This window comes from Pinus tabuliformis, chromosome 4_2, assembly GCF_031772625.1.
Source record: "Pinus tabuliformis cultivar Carrire ecotype Pingquan chromosome 4_2, CPIR1, whole genome shotgun sequence".
NCBI classification, from domain to species: domain Eukaryota; kingdom Viridiplantae; phylum Streptophyta; class Pinopsida; order Pinales; family Pinaceae; genus Pinus; species Pinus tabuliformis.
Genome location: NC_142304.1, coordinates 525,629,545 through 525,653,056, shown reverse-complemented (window position 1 = coordinate 525,653,056; position 23,512 = coordinate 525,629,545). Strand labels below are relative to the sequence as shown.

Sequence of the window (23,512 nt, the reverse complement as noted above, 5' to 3'; positions counted from 1 at the left end):
CTGTGATTATATATGAACTATTCATTATACCCATCCGAGTTCCATCTTAACTTGTCTTTGCCTTATCCACCGAAAATCTTAGAGATATATCAAACTGTTAGTTGTGGAAATGCAAAAATCCTTCACAACTATATATAGTGGTTGGTCCTTCATAAATAAGTCGACATGTGTATCTTGAACAATTGTGTCTCTTATTTGAGTGAGTCGACATGAGTATTCTATTTCAATTTGAAGCTGACTTGAAGAGGAGAATTATGTGCTTGTCTTGGAGGGCTATTAAGCAATCCTATAGACTCATGACATTGACTCTAATGACAAATCCTAAGACTCTCAATGGGAGCCAACTAAAAATAAAATCCCTTGCTGATGAAACCCATGAAGCAAGCATTACAAGAATAATTTTATTTTCTTCTTATCATAATTTACAAAAATCACAATTACATGTCATTATGAAGACCGAACCTAGTTACACTTTTCAACACAGGGGTTACCCATGGAGACGAGAAACTGGGTTAGGGCATATTGCAGAAGATAGAGATATAATTTGCCTCATAGAAACACATGATCATGAAGGGTGCAAGACACCTTTCTTTGAAGGGTACTGGAATATCGCAGTGTGGAACAAGGCAGCAGGGAATGGCAAAGGACATGGGGTATCATGGCACTAGTGAGAGAAAAAAAGTTTGTTTCATTCATCTAGAAAAAGAAGACTCAAATAAAAAATTTGTTTGGTTTAACATATTAGAAAATGGAAATCACATCATAATTGCAGCAAGCTATTTTGCACCGCAAGTTTCAAAAATCTACAAAAGTAGAGGGCTTGAACACAAAGTTCCCTTTGTAGCCCTAAAAGAAAAATTTGCAACATATTCTCAACTAGGTGAAGTCCTTATAGTGAGTGATTTCAATGCTAGGACTGCAAGTGAGAAAGCTAATATTCTTTGTTGTAAAGAAGACTGCAACCCTATTTGGCTTACAGAAGATAGTAATTATCAGTGGGAAATAATTTCAGAGGACAAAGGCTGCAATATCTTTGGTGAACAATTACTTATTCTATGTGTGGCTTTCAATTTAGTCATTTTTAATGGTTTGACTAGATGGGAAAAGTCTAGTAATTTCACTTGAAATACTTACAATGGAGCAAGTGTCGTAGATTATGTAATTTACTCGCATAGTTTGTGTGAGAAAATAGAGAAAGTTTTGATTGGAGATCATATTTGGGACTTAAAATCATATCAAAAGCCAATTTATTTAAGTTTCTCTTAGACCGTAAAGAAGCAGTTAGGGTCAAAAACTCAGTGTGTTCAACAAATTATCCCAAAGGGCACAATTCTTTTGACTTCAAAAACTTGTAATACCTTCAAAATACTGCTAGAGAGGCTCTTCGAGAAGGAGAAAATCTCATTTGACGACCTTCATAGTCACTAATTAACACATTTAATTCAAAGCGCACTTCAAAGTGCAAAAGAGAAAAAATTAAGAAGTCTAAAACAAATTGCTTTTTGGTTAATTCTTGGTTTGACGAGGAATGCAAAAAGGCAAGGAGAATGTGGAAAGAGTCAAACAAGGATAACATGAAGCTCAAAGATTACAAACAGATATTAAGAAAGAAAAATGTTGATTTCATAGTTTTTAGGAGAGAAGAACTAATCTTCCTTGGGAAAAATAACCCCAAATTATTTTGGAATGAGTTCCAACCGAGAAAGGTGCAAACTGAAAACAACATTACATCTTCTAAATGGTTCGACTATGCAAGACAACTTTATGAGCAGGATCAGGAATTCAAATGGAGGACACTACAGGTGGCGGGCATGCAGAGGATACTGGTTCAGAAGAATATGGTTGGTGTCTGATCGTGGAGGAAGAGCCAATAGAAGCCACCTTGCAGCTGCATGCTAGGTCACGTGTTAGGTCCTAAGTCCGGTTTTGTTTATTCTCGTTTCCAGCTCAACTTTGAATTTCGTTTCATGTAGGGTCATTTTTTGAATTTCGTTTCCAGCTCGGGTTACAAGCATTGGTTCTCATGAGCTGCTTTACTATGGAGAATTTTGAGCTAAACTATGGGTTTCACTATGGATGTATTATTGAAATTTATAGTCTTTTGGTTACAATTTTTGAATTTTGGAACTGTAGCCCCTGCGAGGGTAAAATGAACTTTCCTTATCTCGTTCTCGGACTGGTTTCCCCAACTGGGGCAGTCGCGATATCAAGGCTTGATGTTCAAAATGGTCATATAACTGACCTAGTACTGCTGAGGCTAGAGCCTCTTTGTACATTATGTCTTTATTAATAGATCAATTTTACTTAAAAAAAAAAAAACATTATGAGCAGGTTCCCAAGGTTGACCCTCCTCCCTTGGTCAACACTAATACAAAACTATTCACGACGCAAGAGGTAGAGATGGGTATCAAGAAGTTGGGTGTTGGAAAAGAAAAAGACTTAGTTGAACTCCAGGTAGAGTATCTAAAGTGGGGCTTAAAAATCTTGCACCTCACATCACAAAAATTTTCAACATCATACAACGGGGGTTCCCCACAGATTGGACAACTAGTTTGGTAATACCTCTTTTCAAGAGTGGTGACATCAATAATCCCTCCAATTATAGGACCATAATGATAAACCCCTTGTTTGCAAAGTTATTTGGAAGCATGCTAGAAAATAAAATTAGCAAGTGGGTAGAAGAAAGAGATAAACGTACTAAAGGGCAATCAGGTTTTAGACCTAAACATTCCATAGTTGATCATGGTATAACTTTAAGGCACATCATTGAAAAAGTCTAGGAGAAAAAGGAAGAAGCCTTTTGTTGCTTCATTGATTTCAAAAAAACCTTTGACACGGTTCTTAGGGGTAAACTTTGGCACAGAATGGAGGAACTCAAGGTTCCCAGGCATTTGAGAGCAGTTGTGCATAGGCTGTATGAAGAGGTGAAAGTCAAAATTAGAACTTCAGTAAGGATTTCTGAAAGTTTTAGAAGTGATATTGGGGTCAAGCAAGGTTGCCCATTATCTCCTACCCTTTTTGGTTTATATATCGACAATCTTGAAGAGTGGCTAAATTCGCAAGGGGGTGACAATATCCACTTGGGTAAATTCATTATAAGGCTTCTTTTGTATGTAGATGACCTTATTTTGATTGCTAAATTTTCTCTTGGTTTGTAAGAGCACTTACTTTCCCTTGAGCATTTTTGTAGAAGGGTGGGGATGCAAGTCAATACTAGCAAAATGAAAGTAGTGGTTTTCTCTAACAAAAGAAAACATAACCAACGTAAGTTCTACTTTGAAGGCAACGTTTTGGAAGAAGTTGCAGATTACAAATACCTCGGAATTGAATTCAACAAAAATCTAACTTGGGATGGTTGTAGAAAGAAAAGAACTTTGGGGGGTTGGAAAGCATTTTATGCTTTTCAAAATAGGTGTAGAGAGGCGGAGTTATGGCACTGGAAAACGACTCAAATTTTTTTTGGGCATTTAGTGATTCGATTGATTCTCTATGGTTGTGAACTATGTGCCAACAGTACATCTGACATGCAGTGGAAACAAATTGAGAAAATTCAGAAGCGTTTGATTACAAACAAATTCAAAATTCAAAGTGCAGTTCCTTATGCTCTATTGTTAAGTCTTGTTAAGTGAAACATGGTCTTCTCTTATTGAAGCAATTGCTATGGTGCGAGCCATAAGGTATTTAAAAAAAATTGAGCAAATGGAAGAGGGCAGATGACCTAAGGTTGTGTTTAATGACATATTGTGCAAAAAAAAGAAGAGTTAGATTGGGAAAAATAACAAATGGTTTAGTAAATGGGGTATTTGCTTGAGCATGTGTCTCACAAAGAGTAAAGAGATAAAAACTTTTGTTATGGATAAGTTCCACAAACGTACTTGGGAGAAGGAGCTAGAGAGAAAGGAGAAATATTATATTGAAGATTTTAATCCCACTCATATTCATCAACAAGAACCGTACATAGGAGGCAATATTTCTTGGAGAGCCAAAATTCTTATTGCTCAACTAATGAATAATTCTCATAAACTCCGTTGTGAAACAAGGCGCTTGAAAAGGCCAAAAGAAGTGTGGGAGGAAAGAGTATGTATTTTTTGTTGTTTCGGAAAAGTTGAAACAAAACATTTCATTTTAGAATGTGAAACCGTCAAATACAACATGGAAAGTTATGCAGATATTTTGGCAGCGAACTCTTGGGATAATCTATTCAGCACGGGATTTGTCGAAAAGTTGGTAACGTTTATTGTGAGACTTCACAAGAAAATGGCCGAATACAAGGACCAAATGGAGAATCAATTTGTCATATAAACTATTTTTAGCCACATTAAAATAATTTCATTTCAATTATTGCATTCCAATATAAATCATCCATACAGTTAGACACAGAAACAAGGAAGATTGCCAAATAGCTTAAGTTTACTCTATATGTTCAGCGTAAGTACATGTGGAAAACGACATCCCTCTATGAGGAGATTAACATAATGAATGTAAGGCATGTTTCACATGCGGTACTGCTATCCGTACTGTTATTCTTGTTAACCAACTAGTAGGGGATGCAATGTCCTACATTACAATTACCCTAATTCCATATATTGCCACTGTGTTGCTAACAAGGTACGATCAAATCACGAAAATTAAATCTTAAACAAAATACTCATTCGAAAGACAATACCACTTGTCTAGGACTACAACCGCATAGGCTTAACTGATGGTTTTCTGGTAATTACCAGACTGAAATGTCTACACTAATCTTGAGGTTGATGGTTTTCTGGTAATTACCAGACTGAAATGTCTACACTAATCTTGAGGTTGAGGAGGCTGATATTGAATAATTTCCAATCATATTTAAAACGACAACATAATTGCGCTCGTTGGTATACCCCTTTGTAATCTCTTGCTTTGTTGCAGTAATTGAGACAACCATTACTTCTCCTGGTACGATATCCTCAACAAAATAAAGTCATGTGATCGGAATTCTTCCCTTGTTCATCATATCACACAGTGCAAGTAATTTTTTATTTTTTTGTACGTAACTCGATTCCATTTCGAATTGTGTCATTTATGATGGTAAAAATGAAAATAATTGGACCATTTCTCGATGCGTGCGTGTCATCTTGCGCGGGGTTCCAATGTCTCCATTGAGGATGGTAACCGATTGGAGAACTAGAAAATTCAGATTCAGATTAACTCCGAAGCACGTTGTGGCTGGATAAAACCATGATGACATGGTTGGTATATTAAATCTAAAATTGTGAGGCGAAGAAGATACACCTTTAATAATTTAAGACCATCACTAGCCTTGGATCTTGGGTAGAGAATGTTTGAACTAGTCAAGTAAATACTGAGGCAAGTCTGCCACTTGATATTATGAGTTGGTCATTGCGGAGAAGTTCGTATACACCTGAAAACCAAAGTCGATTTCACTTTCCATGTGTTGACTACTACAGTAATCTAAGCCAGCCGTTGCCATTTCCAATAAATCAAATGTCGAGAGTTTGGAATGAGTGAACGCTTCTTGGGTACTCCTGTCTTCCTTGTTACATCTGCAGCTATAAGTTATCTTGCATATATAGTTTTTTCAAGTATATATATAATTTTGTTTAGAATGGGAGTATAAGACCTGTGACACCAAACTTCTCCATATAACTATTAAACCACATACTCGAGACTATCATAAATATTTGGTACTCAATCATAAAACTATACCCTAGGCTAGTACCCTCTTAAATGGTGGATCTTGCCATAGCCTCCACGATGCAAAGATAGTAATTTGTGCAATTGTTGGATTAAAGAGCCAGCAGGATAGTAATTTGTGCAATTGTTGGATTAAAGAGGCAGCAGCTTGCAGAAATCTTGGTTCTCTTACCATGATTAAGGAAATCGACCATATGTATAGTATGCATGTCATTGCCTATTAATGTAAGTTATATTGGTTGAACTTTTTAGAAATTCTGAGTTTTTTGAACAACGTCTCTATCCTTAATTCTAGTGTTTTTAAAGAACTTTTTAAGAAAGAAAGAAGGAAAATTGTTTTAACATTTACAAGATTAAAGATAGCATATGCGACACATTGTTTCTTATTTGATGTATTCGGCCTTTTTTGTGAAAACTCACAATAAATGTTTGCAACATCTCGATAAACCCCTCGCTAAATAGATTATCCCAAGAGCTAGTTGCTAGCATATGTGCATAACTTTCCCTGTTGTCTTTGAAGGTCTCACATTCTAAAATGAAATGATTTTCTGTTTCCACTTTTCCGGAAGAACAAAAAATGCATACTCTTTCCTCCCACGCTTCTTTTGGCCTTTTCCAGTGCCCTGTTTCACAACGGAGTTGATGAGAATTAGTCCTTAACTTACCGATAAGAATTTTGGCTCTCTAAGAGATATTGGCCTCTATGTATGTTTTTGGTTGATGACTAGTGAGATTAAACACTTCAATATAGTACTTTTCATTTCTTCCTAGTTCTTTATTCGGATGAGAATTAGTCCTTGACTTACCAATAAGAATTTTGGCTCTCTATGAGATATTGGCCTCTATGTATGTTTTTGGTTGATGACTATTAATGGGATTAAACACTTCAATATAATACTTTTCATTTCTTCCTAGTTCTTTATCCCAAGTACGCTTGTGGAACTTATCCATAACAAAATCTTTTATCTCTTTGTTGTTTATGGGACATGTGTTCAAGCAAATACCCCATTTACTAAACCATTTGTTATTTTGCTGCATCCAAGTCTTTTTTTCTGTTGCACAATATGTCATTAAAGACAACCTTAGGCCATCTACCCTCTTCCATTTGCTCATTTTTTTTAAATACCTTATGACTCGCACCATAGCAATTGCTTCAATAGGAGCAACCCCTGTTTCACTTAACAAGATAGCATAAGGAACTGCACTTTTAATCTTGAATTTGTTTGTAATCAAATGCTTCTGAATTTTCTCAATTTGTTTACACTACATGTCGAATGTATTGTTGGCCCATAGTTCACAACCATATTGAATCACTGGAATCACTAAACACCCAAAAAAAGTTTGAGTCATTTTCTAGTCTCATAACTCTGCCTCTCTACACCTATTTTGAAAAACATAAAATGCTTTCCAACCCCCCAAAGTTCTTTTCTTTCTACAACCATCCCAACTTAGATTTTTGTTGAATTCAATTCCCAAGTATTTGTAATCCGCAACTTCTTCGAGAATGTTGCCTTTAAAGTAGAACTTATGTTGGTTATGTTTTTTTTATAGAGAAAACCACTACTTTCATTTTGTTGATATTGACTTGTATCCCCACACTTCTACAGAAATGCCCAAGGGATAGTAAGTGCTCTTGCAAAACCAAGAGCCGATTTAGCAATCAGAATAAGGTCATTTGCATACAAAAGAAGCCTTATAACAAACTTGCCCAAATAGATACCACCACCCCCTTGCGAATTTAACCACTCCTCAAGCCTGTCGATATATAAACCAAAAAAGATAGGAGACAGTGGGCAACCTTGCTTGACCCCGATATCGCTTCTAAAACTTTCAAAAATGCATGATGAAGTTCTAATTTTGACTTTCACCTCTTCATACATCCTATGCACAGCTGCTCTCAAATGTTTAGGGACCCCAAGTTCCTCCAATCTGTGCCAAAGCTTATCCCTAGGAATCGTGTTAAATGCTTTTTTGAAATCAACAAAGCAACAAAATACTTTTTTAAATAAATCATGGTCAACCTTCTTGTTTCTTTTAAAATCTATGATTTGTTATATATCTGGTTAATACACAAAGCTATCATTCTCGCTGTGACAACAATGGATAGTTCTAATTCGGCACTTCCTTGTAGAAATGTTTAAGCAAATCCTTCTCTAAAATGTTGAAATAAGAATTATTATTATGCTAATAAATTTATATTATAATTATTGCAAAATAAAAATAATATAACAATATTAATATTATATTAATAATTTATATGTAATTATTGTAGTATTAAAAATGAATTTAAATTTCAAATTTTATTTATCTTTTCAATACTCATTACTAATGGTTGATAAATCTGTAAAAATTGCACCTATAAAGAATTGGTCTCCAATTCAACAAGTTGAAAGAAAAGCACTAATGTTCCTCATGTAGAAAGTATGAAAAACAATTTCACACCTACCGGTTCACTACCATTTCACCAAAGGAACTTCGATAAAGCCACACCTACCAATAAATAAATAAGTGGAGTTCTTTTGATGTATTACTCGTTTTATTTTTTCTATAATTAGAAATTAGAAAATAATAGTTTTCCATTTAATAAAATTGATGCTAAATCACGAAATTTATGATTTATGTATAAACTTGGGGTTAAAATTGAGAGTGAGGATATATACTACTACATATACATGCTAGCAATGGCTCGTTGTGTAATTAAAAGTAATAAAATGCCTTCCATTGTAATAAAGATTTGTTGAGGCAGAACGATTCTTGTTAGTCATTTGGTATTATTATATAATTACGTTATTATTAGTAAAATACATATGAAAGTCTGTAAAAGTCACAACTATGTTACATGCTGGTTATATTTAAGTATATGTCACATAAAATGGTTATATTAATAACATTTTTTAATATGTTAAAGTGAAAGATATAATCCTTACAAATATCATACACGTGATATATGATCTAATTCATATATGTTGATTATATATTATAATTATAAATTGATTATCACATGAGCTTATACAGATTGGGTGCTTGGTAGATATCATACACATGATATATGATCTAGTTCATATAGGTTGATTATATATTATAATTATAAATTGATTATCACATGAGCCTATACAGATTGAGTATTTGGTAAGAGTTTTGATAATTACTTAAATTTAATATAAATTTTTCAAATTTTAAGAATTGTGGATATTATTTAAAAGAATAAAAAAAATTAATGTCGTTGATAGAGCAGAGTATGGTATTTAATTTTCTTTTATGTTATTGTCCCTGTCACACAGGATATAACACATTCAGAAATGCGTTGACTTTACAATGTGTTGACTTTACACTTAATTTTAAATTGACTTAAAATTAAATTAAATTATCTAAATATTAGTAAAAAAATTATGATTGGTTAAATGCATTGAATTCTTATTTCGCAATGATAATGTAACCGCTAATTGTACATTGCAACTCATCGGGATTAGCATTGGAATTTGATGAACGTATTTGGCATTTCAAAACATATTTGACAACTGAGTAAAAAAATTTCACACCAGGTTTGACAGGTCTTGTAAATTAGCAACCCTTTAAAATGACGTCCAGTTTAGAATTGAAACTGTCAAAATCTATAGTAAGGTAATCCTTTCCAGCTAAGATTTCGTGAATTCTATATACCAATAAATAAGTTTATCAAATCACCTGCAGTCATTACCAGCTTTGCAATAAACTTTGTCAGGTCACCTGCAATGATTACAACTTTTACAATAAATTTTTGGGTGTTTGGCTCTTCCTGGATTTACAGTCACCTAGTGGTGAAGAGAGGCGAAGAGAAAATCGAATAGTAAACAGTTTATCACAATATTACTGGCTAAAAGCAGCAGACTACCTCTGGACAATGTCACATAATAAGAGAGAACTAACGTGAACTAACCCATTGAAGTCTAAAGAGAAAACAGTAAAGAATGTTATCTGACAGCGAGATTGGTAATATAGACTATAGAAGGAGTGCTTTCCTAAAAATGTGAATAGTGGTGAACTCATCTGCTTGTAGTTTGCCGGCAAGAGTTACAACAAAAGTGTTAGCGTCGGCCATATGGACGACATTAACAGTAAGAATGGAAGAGATCACTGCCATGCTTGTACACCAAACTAAAGTATGCTCCAGGCTTTCTCGCAAGAGGAACGCATATCTCTCCGACATCAATTTCAAATTTAATGAAATCCCCCTCTCCTCTCGTGCTACTGCTATGGAGGATACACCATTCACGGAGTGCATGCTGTTTCTAATTCGCTGCTTGTTGCAAACCATTAGACTTAAATTGAAATTGTGCGTCCTTTTGGGGGATATTTACAAGGAGCGGATCTGTTTGACCGGATAAATCTGGTACCAACAATATTAGACTTAATTGAAATTGTGCGTCCTTTTGGGGATATTTACGAGGAGCGGATCTGTTTGACCGGATAAATCTGGTACCGACAATAGATGCTGTAATGGCCATTAGGGGTTTATTGAGTAATGTGCTTTCTTTTTCTTTGCAGATACATTGACAAACAACTGTGGTGGGAAGGTCCGCTCCTCGACTCCTTCGTCTGTTCATCATCCTTCAATTAGTTCTCCAACTTATCTTCTGAATCGTAAGTTCCCTCGCTAATTATCTCTCCACGCCATTTAATCAATTCCTGCAGCTAAATTAAATCACTTTGCAGCCTGTAAAATGGGGGCTTCCGTGTGCAGGGAGTGCTCTTGTGTCGTTGAATCCGAGTTCGGCTACAGTTGTAACTGCAGTGAAGGTTATGAAAATCTTCTCAATATGACAGCAGGCCCCTGTATCAAACCCTCTAAGCTGCTGCTTTGCTCCCCTGTATTAGTTTTCATGATCAAAACGTCCCTTTTCGAATTCCGTGCCGATTTTTCCATATTTTTTCGCAGGCTCGATCGGTGCAGATTGTTCAACAGCTTGGGATCGGCGTGGGCGGGAATGGAAGCGGAACGACATTTTGCGCTTTTTCCCTTTTTTTAAGGTTTTTTATATAATTTGAAAATTTTGACATATTCATCCCAAATTAAGCATTTGAACTTATTTTCACATAAATTGATATATTTTGTACCTTTTTTTATTTTGTTTTAATTATTATTTTAACTTGTTTTCAGATAAATTCATTTAAAAACTATTTTTTTTAAAAGTGCGTAGAGTTTAAAAACTAAATTTTAGAACTCAGATTGGTTTTATTTATTTTTGGATGAAATTTGATTTTATTATAATTGAGCTCAGTCAAATTAAATTAGATACAAATGTAATTATGTCAAGAGTAAAAATTATTATTAAATTCATATTTATTTATTTCAATTTCTGCATAATCTTTATTTATAATGTTAAAATCTTTTTTTTCCTTAAATGAACAAAACTTACATAAAAATAATTACATAAACAAAAGATTAATAAATATTAAAAACGAAACAAGAAGACTTTCCCAAGATCCATATAAAGTGCTTGAAATCTAATTATTTATTATATCTTTTTATATATATATATATATATATATATATATATATAATAAAATTTTAATTATTTAAATTATTTTTTATCAATAAAAATAAAAATGCATAAATAAAAAAGCATTATTAATAACATAAACACAATTATAAAAAAATTGTCTTCTAAACTTTTACAAATAGTGCATATAAAAATAAGAGCAACTTCAAAACCATCTCTACTTGCATGGACTATTATTGTCAACAATGAAAATGTACCTTCTCACCTTTTGTGGGTTAATTCGAAGTAAAATATTATGGTCGCGTAATCATTATTCAATATTCAAATGTTTAATTACCAAGTAAAAAATAATGCCTGAGGGAATCTTTATTATTATATTATCCCTGCCGCTGTAGGGAATAACGCAATTCGGTGGATGGGTTGACCTTTAATTTTTTCCCATTTGACCAAAAGTGAAATTACGATTTGTAATGTTAACTTTTGAAACAAAAATTAATTTATTAGGTTGATTATTTTAAAACAAATTTTGTGGCTTTTTATTAGTTAGTTAGGCTCTTCTCTTATTAAGTAATTTTGAGCTCCTACTTGTGCAAGTTTATTATAAGGCTTCTTTTGAATGCAGATGACCTTACTCTGATTGCTAAATCGGCTCTTGGTTTGCAAGAGCACTTACTATCTCTTTAGCATTTTTGTAGAAGTGTGGGGATGCAAGTCAATATCAGCAAAACGAAAGTAGTGGTCTTCTATAAGAAAAGAAAACATAACCAACATAAGTTCTACTTTGAAGGCAACATTCTGGAAGAAGTTGCGGATTACAAATATCTCGAAATTGACTTCAACAAAAATCTAAGCTGGAATGGTTGTAGAAAGAAAAGAACTTTGGGGGGTTGGAAAACATTTTATGCTTTTCAAAATAAGTGTAGAGAGGCAGAGTTATGGGACTGGAAGACCACTCAAACTCTTTTTGGGCTTCTAGTGATTCCAGTGATTCTATATGGTTGTGAACTGTGGGCTAGCAGTACTTTCGACATGCAGTGGAGACAAATTGAGAAAATTCAGAAGCGTTTGATTACAAACAAATTTAAGATTAAAAGTGCAGTTCCTTATGATATCTTGTTAAGTGAAACAAGGACTGCTCCTATTGAAGCAATTGCTATGGTGCGAGTCATAAGGTATTTAAAAAAAATTGAGCAAATGGAAGAGGGTAGATGGCCTAAGGTTGTCTTTAATGATAGATTGTGCAAGAGCAAAAAAACTTGGATGCAACAAAATAACAAATGGTTTAGTAAATGGGATATTTGCTTGAACGCATGCCCCATAAACAGCAAAGAGATAAAAGCTTTTGTTATGGAAAAGTTCCACAAACATACTTGGGAGAAGGAGCTAGTAAGAAAGAAAAATTACTATATTGAAGTGTTTAATCCCACTCATAATCATCAACCAAAAGCATACATAGAGGCCAATATTTCTTGGAGAGCCAAAATTCTTATTGCTCAGTTAAGGACTAATTCTCATCAACTCCGTTGTGAAACAGGGCGCTGGAAAAGGCCAAAGGAAGTGTGGGAGGAAAGGGTATGCATTTTTTGTTCTTCCGGAAAAGTGGAAACAGAAAAACATTTCATTTTAGAATGTGAGGCCTTCAAAGACAACAGGGAAAGTTATGCAGATACGCTGACAGCTAGCTCTTGGGATAATCTATTTAACGAGGGGTTTGTCGAGAAGATGGGAGCATTTATTGTGAAGCTTCACAAAAAAAGGGTCGAATACATCAAGCAGATGAAGAAGCAATCTGTCCCATAGGCTATCTTTAGCCTCGTGGACGTTAAAATAATTTCTTTCTTTCTTCTTTCTTTCTTTCTATACGTGCTCCACTTATTTGATTTTTAAAATATATGGAGAGGCATATTTGATTTTTAAAATATATGGAGAGGCATGAGTGTCTGCTTTACGCGCTCAAGTCTGATTCAGTGGCATTAACTGTTGCTCTAAAACCATATGCATAAATTGTAGCGTAATACCCAACTCCCAAGGGCCATATATGAACCATATCTCAAAGGTTGTATTAAATGCATTTATCACATAGATGAAACTATTTATGACTTATTTTTGGATAAAATAAAGAGGAGCACATTTCCTTCTTTCTTGCCTACATCTCCATCTCTTTCACTAGGGAAGAACAACATGTTTTTTAACATTGATATATTGACTAAAATGTTGCTTTAATTTTCTTTATATATGACATATATTGAATTATCTAAAATCAATCCTAACAAAAATGTTGCTTTAGTTTCAAGATGGGGTATGCATAAGCCCTATAGCAACTGTAAAGGGAAAACACCAACAAACAAAATTTAGCAGTATTGTATGATTACGAAAAGACACATTAGTCACCATTCATGTATATATTTATTCTTTTTATTCTAATTTAACTTTATTCAAAATTCAAAAAGTAAATCATCAAAATTCAATAATTAAACCAAGCGGCAGGGAATGCTAGCTATGCGGCCTTGTTTATTAATGTATGATTAAAATAAATCAAACTTAGAAACTAAAATAATCTTAAAAGACACGAGCATATTTCATGTTGTTGAATATTCAATTTTCTTTGTATGTTTTTATTTATTATATAAATAATAAATAAATAGAAAATCAATCTTAGGACATATGAAGGATAACACACATTGCATCATGTCACATCACGTGGAAGCAATATGAGCATTCATGACAACAAAGAGAGTACACCTCCAATGGAAAAACAAATTGTTGCTAGCTTAGTGATATCAATGTGCCAACCAATGCAAATAGGACTCATATATACATTAAGCAATATCAACATCAACCAATTACTTTATTGAATGTTGAATTTGTATAAATCACTATCCTGCATCATTTATTCTAGTACAAAAATTTTGTTACCTTCAACTTGCTTCATTGGACAACAAAATTTCATGAAGCAATGTTTGATAACTAAATTTACAAGTTACTAGTTAGTTGTAGTTGGGTTTACTTAACAAAACAAAGTTCATTCTCCTCATGGCTAGGTACATGAGAAAAATGCTAAAGCCATTGATATCCATACAATCATCAAAATTTCCACTCTCTAAATAAGATGCATTACTCCTTTTATAGCCCACTCCATTGACTTCTTGAGTAGTAGCCCTTGAAACCAAGAGTACAATTTGACTAACTTGGACAATTGATGATGAATAGTATCACATTGAACATGAAGCCAATTTGAAATTTGATATTGCTTTTGAACAACCTCATGGTTATGCTCATTAGTTTGAGATACCCAACCTAGTAGAAGTCAGCTATATACACCAACATTGTAAGGGTAAAATTGTTGCAACAAGGAACTATAGCATGGAACAAGTAGGATTATAAAACTAGGCTTGCAAATCCATGACTTGCATCACAAATGTGTTTAAGGGGAAGTTGAAGGTCATCTTCATTATAGCAAAGATGCTTATTCAATGCAACAAATGTTAAGTCCAACTTGAGATAGTGGATATGCCAATGTGAGCTAGCTTAAGTCAAACTTCATGGCAAAGAAATTATAGCCCATTCCAATATATAAGTCAATGCAACTAGCATACTTTAATTCTCATTTGCGTTAGTGACAATATAAAAGCATGCATCCCTCGAGGTAGACTCCACTATGACACTAAGAATTTATAGTCTATACTTTCTCATGGTGATGATGACCAACTAGACACTAAGAACCAAGTGGTGACTTCTTCCTCTTGCAGTCATTGAAGTTTGAACCACTAGTCATTCAATCATTCAAGGGAACACCAGTTTTGTCTACTTTCGAACCCATGATTGATGAACTTGAAATTGAACTCTTAATGAAGCTACTCTATAACTCAGATCTCGACTAACTATTTACATTATCATTGTCAATACTTCAATCTAAAACTTAGAATGAACAAGGTCAAGAATCCAAAGTGAGATCTTGCAAGATGTAAGCTAGGTTTAGAATTAATCACGTGAACCCTACAATAATAATTATTGGATTGAATGAAGGATTTTTAAAATGCCCTAGATCCCTTATACCTCCTATTAGTTTTTGTAGCATCGGATGGTGTTCTAGTCTCGAGAATTTGTGGAGAGGCTAAAACGAGTTCTCCAAAACTTAGAAATAGTTTCTAGAAATTCCACCTAGAAATGGCTCAATTAAATTAATTGACTATAATTGAAAATTTCCTAAGTCTAACTTAGGAAAAGTGGTTAATTAATATGAATTAATTGAGAAAAGTGTGAATCGTCTAAAAATTCACACAGATCGACTTGGAGATGATCCCAAACATTGATTAAGTTTTGATAATGGTCTTTGGAGTCCCAACTAAAGATTATAAGAAGAGTTTGATGGGTAGATAGAGAACACACCAGCGCAGATACTTAGTTGCCTAGGCAGTTTGAATTCCTAGTTGTAGGAATGATTCAACAACGGAGATCGAGCCAGGAGGCGAGTAGCAGATGGCAGGAGAGGTTAGCACTGATCCAGAGGAAGTTTTTCAATTCCAGAGTGTCAGAAAAAGGAGGCCAAAATTTTCTCCAGGGAAAGGACTACATAGTTGCTTCCGTACAACAATTCAATTTGGCTAAAGAGGAGAAAATTTTTAGTTCCACGGGTCGAGAAGATTTTCCAAAGGGCCGAAGAAGCATTTTCCTAGCCAGCAACATGCAGGACAGCTTGATTGGCAACAATTCCAAGCCAAGTGTGTGAGGGTTTGTGCTAGGGTGACGTAAGGCATGCACAGAGCAGGGCGGATGTCTTGCTTTTTAGAGGCAGTCAAGTGTCAGGATTGTTAAGAGAGGGTAAAATCCCTTAGTATATTTTTGTCAGTGTTTCTCTTAGATAGAAATGCCAGTTTGGCGTTATTTTATTGTACTCAGAATTTCTGTGGCATAATAATAATATAGACCCTTAGCTGCTGCAAACAATTTTCTCATATTGGCTTTTTTCGGGGACTTTTGTCCAAAATAACGGTGTCACAATTTTTGTGTGTGCTAGCATTTCTGAATTTCCAACGTTTTTATTTTCTATAGTATTTTATTTATGAAAATTGCAGTGTGATTAATTCGTTATTGATGTAGCAATAAACTGCATAATTAATTTTACAGTTAAAAGAATGAATTCTAGTTGCTGCAATAAAAATTTCATAGAAATGTTCACACCTCCACCATTTACAACTCAAGCCACATAAACTTTGGGGCATAACTCAATCTCAATACCCATTACTAGACATCAATGTATATAGTGTTAGAGATATTTGAATTTAATTCCCATTCCAACGAGCAATGTCAATCATTACGCCATTCACATATTAAATTAATAGGGAGGGCCTTCCTCAAATTCACTTTGACCTCACTTATTAAATATTACCTTTGATGGTAATGGATTTATCTATTAAATTGCAAAGGGCATGTATATGCTATAATTTATTAAATATTACCTTTGATGGTAATGGATTTATCTATTAAATTGCAAAGGGCATGTATATGTTATCAATTACTATAGCTTGGTAGTTGTGATATTGAACCACTTTGATAAAATATATTTATTTATGCAATATTAGAAATTCAGACAAATAGTACAGAAATGTTTCTATAAAAACCTATTGGCTATTATTTGTGTAGTTTAATGATTATTAATATTTAGCGAATGGAAACTCTATTGAGCAAATTGCAGAAAGGGCACATGCAAAAGATATCAAAGTTATCCCAATTACTAAAATATGAGAAAATATTCGCTATTGTAACATTTAAAATTTCCTTTAGTAAGCTATCGATACATTGGCTAAGTGAGTTCTTTCCTTGCTATTGATTGACTTGGCTAAGAGAGCAATTTCTCATTTTCTTTGAGGTAAGTCCTCATTTTCTTCTTAATTCTCTCAAAGATCTATGTTTATGAAGCTTGATATAGTATTCCAACATTTGGGACTTCGATTTTTTTTTGAATTAACTAGTATTCCTTAAAGCCAGGTTGCATCACACCATGTCTCTAACCAAAAAACCATATCAAATGAGAATTAAATACGAAGCCTCAATCCCATGTGCACCATAAACAAGTAGCTTATTAGCATGAATACCCTAAGTGATCACTAATGCCATTTAAATTGAAGTCCCATTACAATGGTTGCCTTAAATATTATTGTGACATTTGTGACTTTGAATATTTTTGAATGCACATCCCTTGAAATCATGTTGCAACATAACATACATTTAACCAAAAAACAATGTCATGAGAATTAAAGACCAAGCCCCAATAATCCCATTTGCACCAGAAACAAGTGCCTTGTTAGCAAACATACCCTAGTTTAGAAGTGTGTGTTCGTATACACTTAAACATATGCTCTATTACAAGAATGTCATAAGCACAAAGAATTGGAATCATAGCTAGCATAATAAGCTTGTTTATCCTTGTGTCTCCCTGATTTTAGAACTTGTCATAAACTCTGTTAAGCAAATATTTATCATAATGTGATCCAATGATTACATCTAGCCACAAAGGTGTATATGAAAAGTCATTGTGACAAAGAATTCATCATGCCAGCGATCATGTACACATTCTAATGTTGCTCAGTTACTTTGTTAGCTGCAATACAAACACCAACACTACACCCACTCCATCTTACAGAACATTGGCAGATCAATGATTATTAGAGTTCATTAAGAACCAATTTTCAAGCATTACTATTTGTCTTTCCCATGACCATTTTGCACCAACTAACCATGACCATTTTGTACCTACCAAGCATGCTCGATAATCAAAATAGAAATGAAATCAAGATAAGAGCAAGCATGGGGTGCATGCACCATATCATCGAGGTACCTAAATTATACCACAACCAACACTGTCAATATTGCACAATCTCCCCTTAGCTTATCCCATCACCATGAAAGATGATACAATGTCAGAACCCTATGGCAACTTTGTCGTTGACATCCAAGGACCTATACTTAGGGAAACTTAGGAGATCAAGGCTCAAGGAATAGTCAATGACAAAAGTTCATCAATTATAAACTCAGCTCATGTGAAAATCTAAGTGGGTCATGACCCTCAAAAATAACTAATTTTGCAGTGTTCCATGGGGACGCGTCCCCCAGGGTGGGGGATGCACCCATGCACTCCCCCACTCTCCGGGGACGGGGAAACTCTTGGGGAAATGTTTCCCCAACGTCCCCTTTTTGGGGAAACTCGGGGAACCTCTAGGGGGACGTTTTTCTGGCAATGAAACGTGACTCCCTTGCAGGGGGGACACAAGGGGGATGCAAGGGGGACACAAGGAAACACATATATGTCCCCCCATTTTTTTGCATAATATTTTTTTATAAAACATTAGAATTAAAAAAAAATACAAATTTAAATATATGAAAAAATAAAAAAATGAAACCATATTAAAAAAAAAAAAATTATATTAAAATTTACAACTCAAAAAATAAAATAGAAACAATAACAAAAATAAAAAACTTAAAGTATATTAAAACTTAGGACATAGTATTTATTAATATTATTTAGTACTTTTTGATAAATTTATTAGTATTTCCCTGCTCAGTGCTTTCTATGTTTACTTATAGTTTAGTATTTTATGGCTATTTTAGACTTCAACATAATGTCAATGTCATTGTCATATGATGAATTTGTTTTTTCATTGTTTTTGAAAATTTGATTTGATGCACATTGCATAATTTCAATTGTCAAATGATGAATTTATTAATTTAATTTAAATGTACCTTGCATAATGCCAAATGATAAATTTAGAAAGAACATCACATAATGTCAAATGATGGATTCAATTTAGTAATTTATTTTTAGATTTACAATGCAAAAATGTCAAACGATAATAGTCTAATAAGTAATGATGATCATATTTAGTCTTTAGATGTACATTTCATAATTATTAAGATTTTCTATTTAGTTATTGATATATTTTTGGGAATTTGTTTTGTTCTTTTTTTTTTTTAGTGAATCATGATATTGTAGAGCTATCAGAGCTAGTTTGATTAGTTGATGATCATCATTAGATAGATATACCCACATGCAGATCCTTTTATGAGCAAATGTATTTGACCAAAGGTTTTTTTAGGTCATCTCAGATGTAATTATTATGGAACTCTTATATCTCTCATATAATATATTAATACTTTTTCGTTCTGAAAAAAATTATAATTTTATGACTATCACGTTCGTTCCCCGATTCCCCGAAAATTCCTTAAATTTTAGGGTTGCTTATATACATCCCCTGTGCGTATCCCCACTCCGATGTTTCCTCATCCCAGATAAAACACATCCCGGAAACTCAGTGGAACATTATAATTTTGATTAATACCAAAGCATTAAAACTTTGTGCCACTTGTGCATTTGGACCTAGTTATTGTTTTAGCGCTCAAGCAAATCCTTGCCTTAATGTCTACTTTCAAAACTGTCACTTATTTTTGTTTGCAAATATAAACAAAACCCTTAAACTCATTACCTTTGGTTCTTTTATATAATTGTTTTCTGGGTATTCTAACAACAGAGTCAGATATATGGTAAAATCATTTTGGCACTCTTGCGCAAAAAAGGCAGGAAATTTATACCCTCTATTAGTCTGAATAACTCAAATTTTATCCCAGAAATCATGCTTCCCTAATCAGAGTTAATAAAAAAAATATAAAGGAATTAAACAATCACTTGTATCAACAGAATTCATTTGGAGGACCAAGATTTTAATGAGGTCATCAGGAACAAATGGAAGGAAATTAAGGAATCGGATTCGGCCCTGTTCACCACATTCAGAGAGAAGATTCAGAGTCTAAAGGTGATATCGAAGGATTGGCAGATTCGCAAGAAACTAAAAAACAGTCAGCAGTTGGCAGACATTAAAAGGAAGTTATACTCTGCTCTCAATTCAACCAGTGCAGATTGTATGTCTTTTGATAAAAGAGCCTATATTTCAGCATTAGAAAAAGAAAAACAAAAGATCTTGCAAGAGGAGGAAGCAACATGGCGCCTCAAGAGCAGGGCTCTTTGGCTCAGGGAGGGGGACCGGAACACCAAATATTTTCATAAAGCAGCAAACGCAAGGCGTAATATAAATTCTATTTGGCATATCAAAGATGAAAAGGGTGACTTTATATATTCTCAACAAGGCATCTCTGTGGAAGCGGTCAACTTCTTCCAGAGACAATACTCTCGGCGTCAGAACAATATATCAGACTCCCTATGGGCAGTGGATCTCATGCCAGTTATGTTCAACGAACAGGCAAATGATCATCTTTTCAGTCCTATAAAAGAGGAAGAGCTTCAAGCGGTTATAAAAGTTCTTAAGAAGGACAAAAGTCCCGGCCCTGATGGCTGGTCCATCGAATTTTTTTCTCATTTTTATGACTTATTTAAAGAAGATTTGCTTGGGATGGTTGAGGCCACAAGGAGATCTGGAAACATAAACAGCGCCATCACTGCCACGTTTATCGCTCTGATCCCAAAAAAAGATCGCTCCGAGTCTTTCAATGACTTCAGGCCGATTGCTTTATGTAATATCCTTTTTAAAATCATCTCCAAGATCATTGCAGAAAGGATGAAGCCGGTGTTAAATTTATATATTACAAATCATCAACATGCCTTTCTCAAGGACAGGAATATTCTGGATGCAGTGGCCATGACCCAGGAATGTCTTTTCTCAATCATTTCAAAAAACATTGATGCTGCCATTCTGAAGATAGATTTGACTAAAGCTTATGACTGCGTCGACTGGGGATTCCTCCGAATTCTGCTGGCAAAGATTGGCCTCAGATCGCCATGCATAAACTGGATCATGGCATGCGTTGAAAACGTCAAATATGCTGTAATTGTCAATGGCATTCCAACCAGCTTTTTCAAAGCTGAAAGAGGCCTCCGGCAAGGCTGCCCTTTATCGCCTCTATTATTCATTCTCGTGATGGACACTCTCAGCAATCAGATAAGGAAAGCGGTGACAGATCAGAGGTGCAGGCCGGTAAGAATATGCAAAGATATATCTTTATCTCACAACTTATTTGTCGATGACGTGCTCATCTTTGCCATGTTGTGTAGAGCTTCATGGGAGTGTTTGCAGGATATTCTCAACAGGTTCCAATCGGCATCTGGCCTAGTGATTAATAAGGCTAAATCAATGTTGTTCCACAACGATACTGATAATGCCACTGTTTTGTGGATCGCTGATTTATTTGGCATTCCACTGTCTTCTATAAGGAGCGGTTTCAAATATTTGGGCTTCTCACTGAAGGCAAAAGGATATGGTTCACGCGATTGGTCCTGGCTAACTGACAGATTTTTCAAAAAAATCTCTGTTTGGGAAGCGAGATTTCTATCTCTTGCCGGAAGACTCATTCTGGTTCAGTCAGTTTTAGCTCAATTATCAGTTTATTGGTCCCATCTGTTTCATCTTCCGGCCTCCATTATAAAAAAACTAGTTTCTATTGCGGGCAATTTTTTATGGGGAGGAAAATCATTTCAGTCTAAGATAAATCTTGTCAAAATGGATATCATTTCGAGGCCGAAGATTAATGGAGGCTGGGGTCTTATCAACATGAAAATCTTTGGAAGGGCCTTACTGTGCAAATCGCTTTGCAGGGGTATTTTTGGGGCCGGGCCATGGAGCAAGATTATCCAAAATCGATATTTGAAAGGACGCAGCCTGGAGTTCTGGTACCGGAGACCTTCTTTTGGTTTGAAATCGGGTTCGGCTATTTGGAATAGTTTCAGGAAAATTTTTCCTTTCTTCATTCAGAATCTCCGTTGGAGGCTGTATTCAGGATCCTCTATCTACATTGGCATTGACCCCATTGTCAATAATCTGGAGCTTCTGATCCCAAGAAGCCTTTCTCTCTTCCTCCAAGCAAAAGGTATATTCACTTGGGAAAAGCTGATTAAAGAATGGTCCTCCTCTTCTCCTGTTTGGATTGGCGTGGAGGAATTACCGCTTCCTCCTCATTTGAGACAGATTTGGGCCTCGGTGTCCCAGAACTTATCAAATACAGGTTTTCAGCGCATAGGCAACAAAGACAAATTGGTTTGGGCCATATCAAAATCAACTCAGCCGGTTAGGGTGAAGGACATCTACTCTGTCATGGTTGAAGGCCTTCCTGGGGCTGCGGATTCAAAATTTCCGATGTCTCTGTGGAAAGTGTCCTGCCCACTCAAATGCACTCTTTTTTCATGGCTGGTGTTCTCCAACAGGAACCTCTCCTGGGAGGTACTACAAAAGAAGGGGTGGAATGGGCCGGGACGATGCTCCATGTGCCTCTCGGATCATGAAACCAATGTCCACATGTTCTTCCAATGTGCTCAGACACAGAAAATCTGGTATGAATTGTCTATATCCTTTTGTTTTCCTTACCGCGTATTTGCTTCTGTACAGGAGGGCTACAGGTGGTGGAGTGAGCAATGCTTGTCCCTACGATCTATGTTTGTCACGATCATCTGGCTTTTATGGAAGTGGAGAAATAACTGTACTTTTCAAGATCTCAGATCTCCTCTTGCGTCTATTCTGCTGCGGATTACAGATTCCTCTGTCCCTCCTGATATGTAGGGATCTCTCTTCCTACTGTCTCTTGAGGTCCTCATTGCTGCTGCGCACCAATGTTTTTTATTGGAACAGAATTGTTACTTGAGGTCGTCATTGCTGCTGCGCATCAATGTTTTCTTTGGATCTGCCTGATTTTGGAGCTCTCGCTCTATCTGGTGCTTTTGGTACACATGGTTCATATGGAGATTTCATAGTTTTTTTTTGTCTCTTTCTGGTGTGAGATTATCCGCTCCACCCACCTGATCATCTGTAATCCTTGCCTCATACATGGGTTTTATCTGTTTTTGCTGTGGTCCAGGCAATACTGTTATGCTGTATACATGACTTTATATTTCCTGTAATATAATATATTTGGTTTTTTTTCTTCTGAAAAAAAAAAATGTTAAAGCATGAGATACGATTATAACATAGGTTGATAAAACCTTTGTAACAAAGCAACAATTAGCGTATTTGAAAAATATTCATACCAAGGAATTTTATGCAAGAACATTTCTGGAAAATAGAAAAACTAGGAAAAAAAACAGTAGAAACAGCGGGAATCACATGTAAAATCCATGCCGTATAAAGAAATGGAATAGGGCAAAATGCATGCAACTGGTACTCCTTTATGCAATCAGGATACATTTAGTAAATTAATACGGTGGAAATTGGAATTCATAACATGATTATGAATAATTCTCATGGATTTAAGGATAGTATTCATGATTCAACAAATAACGGGCATTACAATCCATTTGTAGACATGTATTAAGCTTTATCTCTCTTTACAGTAAGAAAGGCAAAAGATGA

At 34.9% G+C, this 23,512-nt stretch overlaps 1 protein-coding gene across 1 annotated transcript; it reads left to right on the top strand.

The window, feature by feature from the left end:
* The first annotated feature begins 9,788 nt into the window (after positions 1–9,788).
* On the top strand, positions 9,789–22,726 carry LOC149170319 (uncharacterized). Its single transcript, XM_089425516.1, has 5 exons — positions 9,789–10,038; positions 10,213–10,308; positions 10,409–10,464; positions 10,604–10,695; positions 19,861–22,726. Exons 1-5 carry the CDS (start codon positions 9,789–9,791, stop codon positions 22,724–22,726), a joined length of 3,360 nt encoding a protein of 1,119 aa, XP_089281642.1.
* Positions 22,727–23,512: the final 786 nt, after the last annotated feature.

What these genes read in the sequence shown, in the direction of transcription:
- LOC149170319 (XM_089425516.1), top strand. Translation starts at nt 9,789, where the DNA reads ATGGAAGAGATCACTGCCATGCTTGTACACCAAACTAAAGTATGCTCC. An exon ending in CAGTTGTAACTGCAGTGAAG is followed by an intron (nt 10,465 to 10,603) that starts GTTATGAAAATC and finishes ATTTTTTCGCAG; the next exon opens with GCTCGATCGGTGCAGATTGT. An exon ending in GCTTTTTCCCTTTTTTTAAG is followed by an intron (nt 10,696 to 19,860) that starts GTTTTTTATATA and finishes TTGTATCAACAG; the next exon opens with AATTCATTTGGAGGACCAAG.